This window comes from Drosophila rhopaloa, unplaced genomic scaffold (assembly GCF_018152115.1).
Source record: "Drosophila rhopaloa isolate 14029-0021.01 unplaced genomic scaffold, ASM1815211v1 contig_163, whole genome shotgun sequence".
Classification (NCBI taxonomy): domain Eukaryota; kingdom Metazoa; phylum Arthropoda; class Insecta; order Diptera; family Drosophilidae; genus Drosophila; species Drosophila rhopaloa.
This window is the reverse complement of record NW_025335043.1, coordinates 2496131-2510863: the sequence shown is the minus strand read 5'-3', so window position 1 is coordinate 2510863 and position 14733 is coordinate 2496131. Positions and strand designations below refer to the sequence as shown.

At 35.6% G+C, this 14733-nt stretch overlaps 1 protein-coding gene across 1 annotated transcript in view; it reads right to left on the bottom strand.

Moving 5' to 3' along the window:
- LOC108039312 (transcription factor mef2A) overlaps positions 1–14610 on the bottom strand; it is a 29829-nt gene extending 15219 nt beyond the window's left edge. Inside the window, exon 1 of the mRNA XM_044458306.1 lies at positions 13789–14610. Within this exon, the coding sequence (XP_044314241.1) occupies positions 13789–14253 (465 nt within the window). The 5' untranslated portion in view covers positions 14254–14610. The remainder of the gene's footprint in view (positions 1–13788) is intronic.
- Between the last annotated feature and the right edge of the window lie 123 nt (positions 14611–14733).

Genomic DNA, 14733 nt, shown 5'->3' with positions numbered 1-14733 from the left:
TCTACCCATCTACATCTACCTGTTCTATCAGTGGGGAAGGGGTGGAAAATTGCGTTCTCTTCCTCATTTAAGTTTGCCCTCCACTGTCGACTCTTGTTACTGAGCCTTGGCTATAGCTATTGAAAAACTTGGCAGAACTTTAAGTTTTTAATTTCACTTTTATAGAAAAAGTGATTTTCTTTCGACACTTTCAATTGGTTTAAGTTTCGAAGATTAACCTGTTTTTCACGTTTTTTATTTTTTTTAATTAAAGTCAAATACAAACATTAAAATATTATTGAGTTTAAATTTGTTTATTTTAAGGTAAAAATGCTAGTATCTTATAATGTCAATCATTTTAATGTTTGTATACCTCTTTAAATTTTAAAGGCTTTACCTTTTCCTTCATATGAAATGTACATTTCCACCTAATAATAAGATTATTTAAAATTGATTTAGGAACTTAAGGGATTTTCTGCACCTTTTACTGTACCTACATTAACTGTAACATTTTCCTGCTCCATTAGCTCCCATTTTTATTGGCTTCCTCCGCCCGCGTTGAGCTTTATTTTCTGGAGCTTTGTGTTCTCATCAATTTAATTCACTCAGTGCCGAGAATTCACAGTTAAACGCATTCGCACGACCGCTCCTTATGTTGTAGGCTCAAGACCTCGAATCCAACCCCCTCCCCCTCCCGGTAGACCCCCTTTATTAGCCACTTTAGCTGGCACGTTCTTTTTAATTTTCTGATAACTACAAATAGGTTCGACACTCGTGCAGCAAATTTTACCGCTGCTTTGGAACAAAGAAGGTTTTTTTTGGGGGATGTGGGGGGTTGTGGGGGGATGGGGGAACAAAGGGGACTAGGGTCTGAACACCCTCTGCATACATGATGAGCCGAACGGAGGTTTGCAGCACGATTCTTTCTTGTCTTCGATTCTGGTCTGAAGAATGATTTTATTTATGCGCCGCTTGTGGCTGCCTCATAATTCAGTGTGTGTGTGTGTGTGTGCAAGGGTAACATCAATTTGGCGGCTGCCACAGGAGCTAGAGTATATGTACCTCGGGTTCCTTATCACGAGCTCCTCTCAAATGCAATTTAATTGGGACCACTTCGTTGGGCAAACTCTATGGCCAAGCAAACCCCACTAATTCATTCTCTTTTCCACTGTTTGCCAAGCTAATGTCAAGGATTTCTTGAAACCAAGTTGCCTTCAAGGCCACTCGGATTGCTGGTGGGTGGTAAAAAAAAAAAAAGGGGGGGGATTGGGGTGGCAGGTGAGACACTTTAGTGCCCCAACACGCCTCAAGTGTCTGCGATTTAATTTTACGATATTACTCTCTGCCTTTTATTTTTATTTTTTTGCATAATTTTCAACTTGCGCTTAAAGTTTCAGTTCACGTCGTTGAGCGACCGCAGCGAACTTCAACATTTTTAAATTATTTATCATGCACGCGATTCCATGTGAGCATCTCAACCAATTCATTACGCATATATTTCTTTTTTTATGTCTTTCGGCAAACTCTTTTTGCTTGTTTGTGTTTGGCAGAAATCACTTTTTAGTGTGCGGCTTTTTGGCAAAAGGTTCAACGAACTGAATACAAAAGTAAATCAAAGTTCATCATGAGGTGAGAAAAGCCATTTGAAAGAATTGTAAACCAAGTGGAACATATGAATTCTATTATGACATTTTGGGAGGTTTTTATAATGATTAATAAAAAATTTCCCTTTTAGCTAAGGCACATGTGTTTAACTACTATTTCATTAATATATTTTGCCAAAATGAGGCTTTTACACTTTTGTGAGGTTAAGAATTTTCAGTTGTAAACAAATATTATAACACATAATTTTCTTCACACAAGTGTAAATTATTATCCTTGTTGAAGAAAATATTTGTTCACACTAACATTCAATATTAATATTTTTAAGGGTTTTTAGAAAAGAAAACTTTGTTAACTCTCTAAGAATCACCACAATTTCATAATCTGCTCTCACCGAAAATCTAATTTATTTTCAGACCAAAATTAAAATTAAACCAAAAAATGTTACTTTCCTTAACTCTCAAAAACTTTCCTTGTTACCCTAAAATGTATTTTTCATTATCGCCAAATAAGGAAACATCTTGATATTTCCTCATATCTCAGCTAACATCCATGTAATTAAAATACGTTAAAAAAAAATCCAATCAACTCAAAATCAGCTTAAGATCTTAAACACATAGGATCTCTCCGCAATTATAGATCAAATGCCTTGCCACTGCGAACACACCTTATATAAATGCCCAGCACTCCCAAATCCACTGCCAAAAGCTGATTGTCCAACCAAAAAAAAAAGGTATAAACAAAATAGCTGAGGAAATCCAAGAAATATTATGCACAAAGAGCCGGCAAGAAAAGAGTAAAGCGAAAATTACATAATAATTCTTTTTTTATGTGCCTGTCCATTCGTTTGCCTTAGCCGACTTGCAAAATATATTTTTAAAGCGTTTTTTAAGCAACTTCATTGCCCCGTCTCTGTCTAACACTATGTGTCCGTCTCTCTCGGACGGCTTTTTTTATGGTTGAAAAATTGGGACAACAATTTGCACGCTGTTGGCAGCAACAACAAACAGCATTTCGAATATGTTTTTTTGATTCTAACGGAAGTGGGGTGTTGTTGGAATTTGTTGTTGGTACTTTTGGCCATTTTCGTAGCTTGGGCGCCGCTGATGACCCATGCTAATTGGGTAATTGCGTTTAATTGCCTCTTAACATATATTCAGCTGGGAGTCGGGAATTCGTTTGTTAATTATAATATTTTTCAATTTACTTTAATGTGTCCAGAGTGAGATGGCTCATTAGCGTTTTAATTTTGGCCAGCAAACATGCCAGCAGAGGAAAAAAACATTTACGAAAATTTAAATCTGAACGGTAAGACAGGAAGTGAGTGGCAGAACCGTTGTGGGAAATTAATGTGGGATATATTCTTAGGTAGAATCAAATAGAATCAAATTTAAGTGAATTTAAAGATACACAATTTTTTTAATATAAACTTAATTTAAAAACAATATTTTGAAAATAAAAAAAATATTAAAATGTGTCATTGGGTTAAATATGAACTAAAGTATGTATACGGATATAGAAAAAATAAATGGATAAGAATTTAAATTAAACCATTAAAAATCGTTTAACTTTAGACACAGTTTAATGGTAAAATAAAGTATTAAATAAGCCTAGAGTCCCATAAATTCTTTTTTAATTTCAAAGCAATTAAAAACTTAAGTTTTACAAGACTAAACTTTTTTATTTGCTGATGATGCTCAAAAAATATATAAACTGTAAATACATTTTTATTTATTTTCTTGTCACTTATTTAAACACCAGCAAGTGCCATAAATTCCACACAAATTCCAATCTGAACTAGAACTTAAAATGGCCATGGAGAAAGTCTGGTCATAAACACTATATGCGAGATGCTCGGCGCTTGCAACTCAATTCATGAGATACTTTTCAGTCCGAGTAGCAGAGAAGATACAGATACAGAAACAGTAGCGGCAATTAAAATATTGTGCATGGCAAACTGTAAACCAAGAGATTTATGAGCCACCGAAAGGGACGCAAAAAAGGGCGTGCAAAATGCAAAACTAAATTTAAAGAGCTCTTTCCCTTCCGCCTGTGAATGCGTGTAATTTATGTCGCGGCCAAAAAAGATAAATTCCGAACCGAAGTGGGGAAATAGAGCTATAAATGTAGCTGGCGAAATGTGATACGGAATGATTAATTTGATAGGCCCTAGAGTAGAGCAAAAACCAGCATCCAGCTGAGCTCTGTGTTGTTTATTAGTTTGCGTACTAGTATCTCGTGGATACACACGCAGTCTGTTGGTACTCATGTTGTTGCTGGTGTTTCTAGTGCTGATGATGTTGCTGCTGCTCGGACTAGTGCAACACGTTGCATGTCAATGGCCATAATTAGGCATGCGAAAACTAAGCAAATGAAAACAATGCGGGCAGACCCCACAAACCCCCTATACGCCCCTCTACACAGTTAAAAAAAAAGAGTTTTACAAATGTAATTTACTTTTCCAGCCTAAAATTTTCTTAAATTTAAATTTCAATTTTCATTAAAGAACTTTATTTTTACCAAGACCCTCCATTTGTAACAAAACAAATTTTTCAATAACGAGGACATGATAAAAGTTATCGGGTATGAAACTTTAACATAATGAGGACGTAGAATGATAAAATAACTTTATAAATGAATCTGGATTAAACTATAATCATAGAAATCTCTAAATTCTGGCAATAATTTGTTTTTAAATTTAACAACTTAAGTTTTTTTATTTTTTTAACATCAGAATAATATAAAAACTTCACAATAACTTTTTTTGAGAAAGCTCAATGAACTGAAACTTTTATAAAATGTAATTGTATTGTTTAAATAATAATATTACAAATTTATTAAATCAATATACATTTTAATAAGCTTTTAGCTGGTATTACAATAAGGATAAATATCTGATGTTATTAAAGAAATACAGTTTTGATTGTAACCTAATTTGACAAATGTGTTTATATTTAAATAATCCTTGGATTGCATTCAAAACAATTTTAAGTAATGTTTAAAAGTGCACAAAGTTTCCATTTCTATTTCTCGCATTTCTGCGACGCTCTTGCCAGTTTTCCATGCATTTTGGTGGCAGCTCTGTTGGCCATTTTCATTAATGGTCTGGCTGCATTGTGGGGCGCAGTTGCCTCCCCAGTTGCCCCACCTGCCCCACCTCTTGTGATCCCCTATCCCCATTCCATTGTCTTGCTCGTTGCATTGTTTTGGCTGCATTTTGATTTGAGCCACAGCATCCACAGATATGCCTTCGCTTTTCCTCCGCTTTTCCATCGCATTTTCCCTCCTCGACACCCCGGGGCTATCATTATTTCAATGTTCGTTGTTACTCGCTCTCCTTCTATTTGAGCCATTCTTTCTCCCTCTGTTGCATTCGTTTGTGTTTATGCAGCCAAAGAATGTGCAACCTCGAGTCGAGATCTTTTTCCTCTGTCACTTGGGGCATCATTTCCATGGACCACCGCCCACTCAGCCGAATGCCACCCCCTATTATTGCCCCATGACCTTTATAAGCTGCGCTGTTGACCTTATTTGTTGCAGCTATTTTTTGGGCCCTGCTTTAAGTGAAGCTGAAACTGAACAGCTCAAGCCCTGAAATTAGTCTCGAGTATTCGGTAAATAAAAGGTTGATGGATTTTCTGGAGGACAAATAACAAATAAGGGAAACGGCGAAGACTCATATAAGTAATTTAAATATTTCCGCTTTACTTCCTTTTCCATTTTCCATTTAAAACCTTATTTTTCACACGCTGTCTTAAGTTTAAGCCCCGAAGAACTCAACCCTTTTCAACAAAATTTCACATTTCCCACAAAATCTTTCTTGGTTGACCCCCTTTTTCCACTCTTTTTCAGCTTGTTTAAAATACGTTTTAATCTAAACGCTGTTAATTTAGTTGTTACGCTTCAGGCCCAACCAAACAAAAAATCAAAATCTAGATAAAATAATCATTTTTATAAAGAAAAGTTATATGAGCAAAAAGAAAAAGAGTTTCACCAAAAAGAAATGGAAAATGCACTGGGGGAAAAATAGGGAATTCCTGCTTTGATTGCGTCTTCAACTTGACATGTGTATGCTACATGAAATGGGAGAATTCAACAAATGAAGACAAAGAGCAAAGAAACAAGAAGAAGCGGCAATTGCGGCTGTTGTCGAGGCTAGAATTTATTATTTCCGCCAGCTTTAAAACTCCCCTTTTTCTGTTCAAAATGTTGACAAGCAGACGGAAAGGTAAAAGGGGAATACGGGGGGACATTCAACAGGTACGCATGCGCAACGTTGTACGTCATGTGCAACAGTGAAACTTCCACACCAAAACATAATATAATTTACAACTTTTAATTTATTAATTTTATTAACTGATTTTAAATTTCTTGCACCCTTTTTTTAACTTACGGTAATAAATATTTTAAAATATTAATTTTGATTACATTAAATGATAGGAACGTATAAACAAATTATGTTTTTTTAGGCATATTAAAGATTATTGTTAAAATTAGAAGTTTTCAAATAATAACTACTTCCACTTCAAAATAGATCGGTTTATACTTCAGGTTAATTTTGTATACATATAGCATACTACAATTTGACTACAATTTAAAAATGACTCTTAACTGTAAAGTAAAAATACTTCGTTAAAGATATTTTATAGATTTAATGGAAGATTTTAAACTAAACATACATTTTATTTTGAGCAAAATAGTAGTTCCTAAAATTCAGTTATAAAAACAAGTATTGATTATGATCTATAATTTAACCTTTAAATTCTTCCAATTAAATTAGGTAATGTTAAACTATTTTTTTAAATAGCACAATTTCAATTTGTATTCCTTTAGTACACAATTTTGAGTTATAGAAGTCGGACTGTAGTTTTTTTCGATCGCTGAGGGTGGTTGCTGAAGGGGAACGCGGACAAACGCAGCGAAACGCGTTCACTGCGGGTCCAACTTTTTTTCGTGGATGTTTTACTTTAATTTCGGTTCACCTTGTTGTTGCTATTGTTGGAGTTTTGTTATCGGCGCAATTCCGCCTTTTGAAATTTGCTGCTCTGCTGGGCCTTTTTTTTGCGTTTTTGTTGTTTATGCGGCCGTTTTCGTTGTTATTGTTTTACACTTGATGAACTCTCTATGAGCCACCGCTAAAATGCAGAAAGGCAGACAGAAAAGGAGAGAACTTGTCTCTCCGACTTTTATTGTATAGTATAGTCATGGTCTAGCAGATCCACGCCAACACACTTTATTTTTTAACCAGTCTGCTCATTATTTTTGGACCTTAGTGTATTAACAAGGTTTCCAAGGTTTTTTGATGTATTTTCTTTCTATCAAATAATTTAAGATAAATCATGTGGTTTCTTCTTAGGTTTTTCTTATGTGTTTTTAACTCAGGTGTACTTTAAAATTAGACAAAAAACTTTCAGGTATACCCTTCGTTTACTTTCGTTAGATATAAACATACAATCCAAATATTTATTTTAGAAAAAGAGGCAAATTAATTTAAAGACGCTGTTTACGCTGAGCAGTGCTAAAATGCCACAGCAAAATTATGGAAATGTTCATAATATAGGCGCATGCCAAATAAATCTGAAATAATGTTCTCAAGAATAATTTATGTTGGCATTTGATTAATTGAGTTTATACAGAATGGTGGGAAGATGTTCGATTTCGATTTGTTTCGGAGGGTTTTAAAGGGGATCCCCTATTCTTGGATGTTCTCTGGTTTTTTTCCAGCGATTTTATGACTACTTAGTCGAAGCACTTGAAAATGGCTCTCGTATATGAAGCAATTTTTCAATTACCAAAGCTAATTGTACTTTACTTAACTTTTTTTTCTTTGCACTTTCGAGCCATTTAAGTGATTGCCCAAACGCAAATAAAAGTTGACCAAAAAAAAAAAGTGGAAAAGCAAACTTTGTTTAAACCAGTCCTAGGCAAACTCAAACTATTTCAATGTGTCAATCCAAAAGCGAAGAAAAGAGAGGGGGAAAAGCGGCGAGATGACCAAAAATTATGGCCAAATAGTTTCCGGCTTGGGAAAATGCCTAATGAGACTGCTGCGATGAAAGACGATTTCACGATCAGGCCAAAATGCAAAATGCCCCAGACAAGCTCACTCTGTCAGTCAGTCAAACAGTCAGTCAATCAAGAGACTTGCCAAATGGAAATACTTGGCCAAGTAGAGATTTTAGCCACAGAGAGCTGGGTACCGGCCAAATTGGAATGCCAATGCAGACACGAAGCTCCTTTTAAAATATTTCCCAAATTGTCTTGACAGTTGCGATTGTTACGGTTATTCAATCTCAAAAAAGAAACAGAAAGAAAATAAATTGTTATGATTTCTTCAGCATCGCTTCTTCGCCTTTATGTATGCATTTCATTCATTGCACTTAGCCGACTGTATGAATAAAACATTCAAGCCAAGTTAACCCATTTCTGCATTTATCTTCTCTTCTGTGTTTTTTTTTTGTTCATTTGCTCTTTTTTCCATGCAATTTTCGCACGAGTTGGCCGGGCTATAAATAAATATCACACTTGTCGAGGAAGCTCTCTCTCAGCCTTCCTTCGCTCACGATTTATGTGGGAGCTATCCCGGGGATATCGGGGCTATGTGGACTGGTGGGGCAATCAACTCCCTGATGCGTTGTGTGGCCAGCGCCAAATGCACCAAATCAACAGACACATTCATTTTCTTCCTTGGCCCGGACACACTTTTTTAATGGAGGTCCATCAGTCCTAACCCAAAAGTTACCCGGTAAAAGTTTTTTATGGCATCGTCTAAAGTTGAGTGGTTCTAATTTGTTCTGCTAAACTTTCTTGGCCTTGTTGGAATTAAGTCAATTTTTGTATTAATTTTCTCTTTAAAAATGGTTTTTATAGCTGTATAAAATAACTTTTACTTTAAACAGTTCTTATACAATTTTGAGGATGGCAATATATTTTAATAAATGTAAAATAGAATAGTAATTTTTTAACAAATTTAAAGAAATTATTATTGATGTAAAATAATTTTTAGTGTGATTGGTGGTTATTGCCCTGATTTTACTAACGTGCTTAACGTTACCACAACCTTTTTATTTTTTTTTACTTTTGTTATTTTTTTAGAGATTATAATTTATGGAACATATTTATTTTCGGTACTTTTTTTTTGTGGAGGGTATTTATAACGGCCACCTAAACAAATTAATTTTTGTTCACGTTTTAACATATCCACTTTTTTGGCTCTTTGCGTAATGCAACCTGGGGCAAAGTGGCGTCTGCACTTCTGCAGCAACCCCTCGCCATCACTTATGCCTTCCTTTTTGCCCCACTACAGTGGCGTTGACGATTGACGAGCAGATGGAATGAAATTGTGGCCGAATGGCCGAGAGCACTCTTTCCATACATCCCAATGTGAGGAAGCTACTAGCGATGATGCGGTGATGAGGCCTGGGATTTCCAACGAAGTGCCATAAGGTATTTGGTGTTTCTTTCTTCGCTTTGCCCAGGAGAAATGGATAAAGCTTCAGATTTATATGGTTATCATTTTGAATGGGAACAAGTGAAACGAAATTTGCATTAACTTAAGTAGCTTATGGTAAGCCAATAAACTTTATAACAAATGTGTTTTAGTAGAGAATTTTAAATAAGGAAATTCTTTGCAGAACAACATTACTTATTTGGATTGAAGAAAAGTTAATCTCACCCTATTGGCCCTTAACTTGATTTACTAAAACAAGATTTTAAGTGTTGTAAGATACAATATTTTATGAAGCCACAGTATTTTGCCAATTTTTGATGTGCTGAACATAAGTTTTGTTGACCCGAATCCATTATTACTATATTAAGCTAAATCAGCTTTTTACTTTTTTACCTTATTGAATACTTTTCGCCTACGAAATATTTTACACAGTAATCTTGTATGCTTCGTCTTAGTCTTTACTTGATATACGATCCCTTATTTTTCTCTGAATTACCTTCAATTACCCTAAACGTCAATTAGCCAAGGAAAAAAACTACTGTGTAATACTCCTACTTTGGTCATGGTCTTATAACTGACATAATAAAGACATTTCAGCGATATGACAATCTTTAGGCTAAACGGACCGAATGACAAGAGATAATGATGTATGAACAAAGGGGGAGTGACAAAAATCAAGGCTAGGAAATACCATACTTATTGTAATTAGCAATTTCAATTGAAGCAGTTGTCATCTCAAAGATAATTACTAATGCAAAAAAATATAAACACAAATTAGAGTGACAATTTTTTTTCCCTAATTGCATACAAATGATTTTATAAAAGATTATTTTGTTTGACAGGAAAGCAAACATTTTTTTATACCTTGCTGTTTTGTGACTTATGATTTCTTGAAAATTTGTGGCAGATCGATTTTTTATACCCTTGCAGAGGGTATTATAATTTTGGTCAGAAGTTTGTAACGCAGTGAAGGAGACGTTTCCGACCCTATAAAGTATATATATTCTTGATCAGGATCAATAGGGGAGTCGATATAGCCATGTCCGTCTGTCCGTCTGTCCGTCCGTCCGTTTGTCCGTCTGTCCGTCTGTTTCAATACCGTTTGCGAGCTCAGTTTAAAAGCTAGCGATCTGAAACTTTCACAGTCGTCCTAAAACAAGTGTACGCAGATCAAGTTTGAAAACCGCCCCGATCGGATGTCTATATCCTATAGCTCCCATAGGAACAATCGGATATAACTTGCAAGAATGGAAGATATTTCGCGCAGTGTAAAAGCTATTGACATAAATCTTTCCAAATCTTATTTTTTTATGCGTACCTTGATAAGAGTAAAAGCGCGTGACGATCGGACGTCTATATCCTATAGCTCCCATAGGAACAAAAGGGTAAAATCGGTTAAAATTTAATGATTTTTAGGATATTTCACGCAGTATACAAGCTATTGACATGAATCTTTCCAAATCCTATTTTTTTATGCATACATTGATCAAGGTGAAAGCGCGTGCCGATCGGACGTCTATATCCTATAGCTCCCATAGGAACAATAGGGTGAAATCGGTCCAAATTTGATGATTATCAGAATATTTCGCGCAGTGTGTAAGCTACTAACATAAAATTTTCCAATTTTTATTTATTTACGCATATCTTGATTAGGGTAAAAGCGCTTGCCGCTCGGAAGTCTATATCTTAAAGGAGATAGGAAAAATTGTTAAAGGCTGCGAAAGTATCCCTTTTGTATATGACATTTTTGCAGTATAAAAGCAATTGACTTGAAACGATGCAAATCTAGTTTACTTATGTATACCTTATTCCTTTCGCTACTTTTTCACTTTTAGCAATTTCGTCAAAGTCTGCAAGGGTATTAAAACTTCGGCTTGCCGAAGTTAGCTTCCGTCCTCGTTATGTTTAATAGCGATACACAGCACAACTATGAAATTAACTAAGTTCATTTTTTAGAAAGGATTATATTTTAACCAAAAATGCCAGTAAAAACAAATAATTAAATACAATGCTCGATGTGGTAATAAGATAATTTATGACTGGCGAAATAGTTGCACTCTCTTCGATAGTTAGTTACAGTAACTTGACTTAACTTCGATGGGTTAATGCCAGATGGATTGGGTAATATCCCCCGTAAGGTCAACGTAATTTGACTTCTATTCACGCCTGCCAGCGATGGCCATTGTAGTTGGTAAGTCAGCTGTCAACGAATGCGGTTTGTTGTTGTGTTTTTTTTTTATTTTACCGCCAGCCAATTGAAAGTGAAAACCCGATGCAATGAACTCTTCGCGGGAGGATGAAACTGCAGAGCATGCAACTCCTACACCACAAGTTGCAAGTTGCAGTCAATAGGGAAAGCAGCAGCTGCGTTAGAAAAATTCAAATTATGCGACAACGGAGCCATTCAAGTGTGGCCAAGAGGCCGCAACAACAAAACCGGCAACAATATCAAGTGACAATCATAAAGAAAGAAGAAAGACAACAACAAAAAAAAAATATAATAAAAATAATAAGCTTCGTAGCTACTTTTTCTCATTACGTTTTATCGGCAGCTATTAAAGCCGCAAAATCTTGGCGACATTTCGTAATGAGGCTTGGAAGGGGACTTTAGCCATATCGAATTGCCAGCAGTTTTGCATGCCCAAGACAAAAGGCTATAAACTTGTTGATTGTCAGTTGCCATGGCTGCCAATTCCAAAACGAAATTCGGATATAACTCCCCCTTGGCCTGGGAAATCGACACCCAATCATTAAATCATGGCCTGACCTTTGCACGCAGTCGCCTGTTCGAACGCCCTAATGAATGCTCTTGGTCAAAAAAAACATAAACATATAAGGAGCAGGGAAACAACGCACAATAATTCTACGGCTAATTACAGTTTAGGCCAAGACCTTGCTAGCATTTTCTTTAAACAAAAGTTTTGCTTTCGATGTTTACGCTTGAGTTTTCAGCGGAATCGGTGGGTGATTATGGCATATTTGCTTGAGAACGAATTGAGGAAATATTGTGATTGTTCGATAAGGTCAAAGGTGGAGGGCGGTGATGGCTGATGACGGCAGCGACCTCCAAAGGAAGTGGAACATGGAGGTGGGAAAATCTAATTTAATGGTAAAGGAAATATAAGGAATTTTAAATAATTACTAGGCAATGTATCGAAACAAATAGGGGAAAAGAACTGAGGAAAAAATAACTCTGTTATTATAAAAAGTCGTTTGTTTGTTCTATTCAGTTTATTTTCACAGGTATCACTTTAATAGACTATTGATAGACTGAGTAGAGAAATTATAAATATATGCAATTGAGTTTTAAGGCTGATAAATAATATATGTATGTTTAACACAAGAAACAAATTTTCCGATAATATATACCTTTTTTTTACCAAGAAATCTTCTTAATTAGATTTATATTTATTTATTTTAAATAGTAAATATAGTAAATAATAAGGATTTGAAAATTCTACAGTGAATTTGTTGGAATTTCGTAACCAAATATAAATATATGATATATAGACACCAATGAAAATTCCCAGAAAAGTTCAATTTCTCATTTTTTGGTTTTATATTTCGATTAATTTATGGTTCTTAAGTTTTCTGTTTTCAAAGATGTGTACATTTTATTGGAATTAAATCTTGAAACATTGGGAAATTGAAAATAATTTTTGCCCTAATAAAACTTTCAATTCCACTTGATGTCTGCTGCTGAACTCGTTGAGACTCTTAATAAAAGTTACATATACCCCCTTCCAACCACTTAGACCTCCCCAACACTCCCCCCTTATCACCCTTATCAATGCCAAATGAAGTTTGCTCTCCAATCTCAACCCACACACGAACAGCAACCGAATCGAGCACTTTTCGCACATAAATCAAGTTGACCTTAAAAAATCAGTGAAACAAAAAAAACTTTGTCAAAACATGGCCAGCAACAACAACTCCAAGACGCCAAAGGAGACGAGGAGTGTCTGGGAGGAGAAAGGGGTGGGGAGGCTGTCAAGGCTACGTGAAAAACAACAAGGTGACATAAATATCCAGTTGCTCCAAAAAGGAAACTAAACTTTAGTCTTTTTTTTTGCCAAGGCAACATAACAAAGTGCGAGAGATGGGCATGAGGTGGAGTGGGAGGGGAAACGGAGACACGTACCATGCAATGAAAGCATAAAGTTATAAAGGGGACACTCGAAAATAAGAACATCCTGGTACTGAAATTCTTCATAAATATTTGGCTCTTTTATTCAAAGAAAATATCGGCATAAACACTAGAAGTTTAAAAAGATAAAAGAAATGTTTGAGATCATCACATCAAAATATCTCTTGTTATTATGTATGTAATGTATAATGTTTTTCTTAAATTTGTATTATGGTATTATTATTAATTTAAAACTTTGGCTTTTATAAATAAGACATACATACATAAATAAATTTCAATGCTTCGTTGGTGACTTAACCAAAATCTGGACTTTACAACAAGTTTTCAGAATAAATTTAATCACAAGAAAGTCGAGCTTTCGTTTTGCCAACAAATAATATAAATGTGTGGCGGTTTTACAACAACGAGACCAAGGCCCAGTCTAAAATCTCCCTAAAGCACAATGAACATTTATATTTTTCATTTACATAAAATATGTACATATGTAAATAATTATTTGATATGTTTTCTAAAATAATAACCAAGTCAACTTTGTGGATCGCTATCTTATTATAAGGAATTCTTCGAAGAACAAGAAGTTTCCCTTTAACCTGGAGATCACTGTACTAACCTGCTGGTGTGCTGGCTGATGTGTCGGTTGCATTGGCCAGACAAGATTGAGATTCCTGGCGGATAGTGGTGGTTGTTGATGCTGAGGGGGGAGTGGCGGGAGGTGCGGAGGGGGGTGGTTGGGTGGCGGTGGGGAGAGCAGCTGATTAGCGGCGCCAAAGTGTATCAAATTGGCGGTGTGGCGTCGTGCTGGAAGAGCGGGAGGCGGGGTTGCGCAGGGGGAATCCTGTTCGCTGTCTCTCTCTAGCGATTCCTGATTCTCCAGTTGTTGCTTTTGTTGTGGTTTGGCCTCGTTTGTCGCCGGTTTCTTGGGCAATGTCAAGGAATTGTTGTTGCTACTGTTCCCATTGTTGTTGTTATTCAGCGAAAGCGAACGCGCAAAAGAACTTTTGAAATAGCGACACGGCATCTGAAAATCAAAGTCAAGATCCGTTGCCTGCTGCATTTTTGCTGTTGTTTTTTGCATATCTATCGCTCAAATAGGAAATTTTTATTTATACTTTTATTATCTTTGTAGTACCTATTTTTCCCTATTTTCGTTTTCTGTCTGTTTTAAATTGGCATTGTTGATGTTTTTCTATATTTTTTTTCTTTTTGATTATTGCATTTTTTCACGCACTCATAAGCACACTTTCACACACTTACACATAAATCAATTTGTTTTTGACACCCGATTGCTTTTTCCAATGCAATTTAATAGAAATTCAATGGAAATCAATTTCAATTTCTTCGATTTATTTGAGCGCGTGCAAAATCAAAATTCACAAAAAGCCGCAGCGATTTTATTTTGCGTCCGAACTGTTGGGCTTTTTTCCGAAGAATGGGAAAATAAATTCAAAATATAACCGGTGGGGAAGAAGAAATATAGAGAGGCAAAGCAAGGTAACCAAGCAACGGAAAAAGAGCTCTGCAAAGTTTAAAAAGAGAGACTAAACAGAAAGCTGTA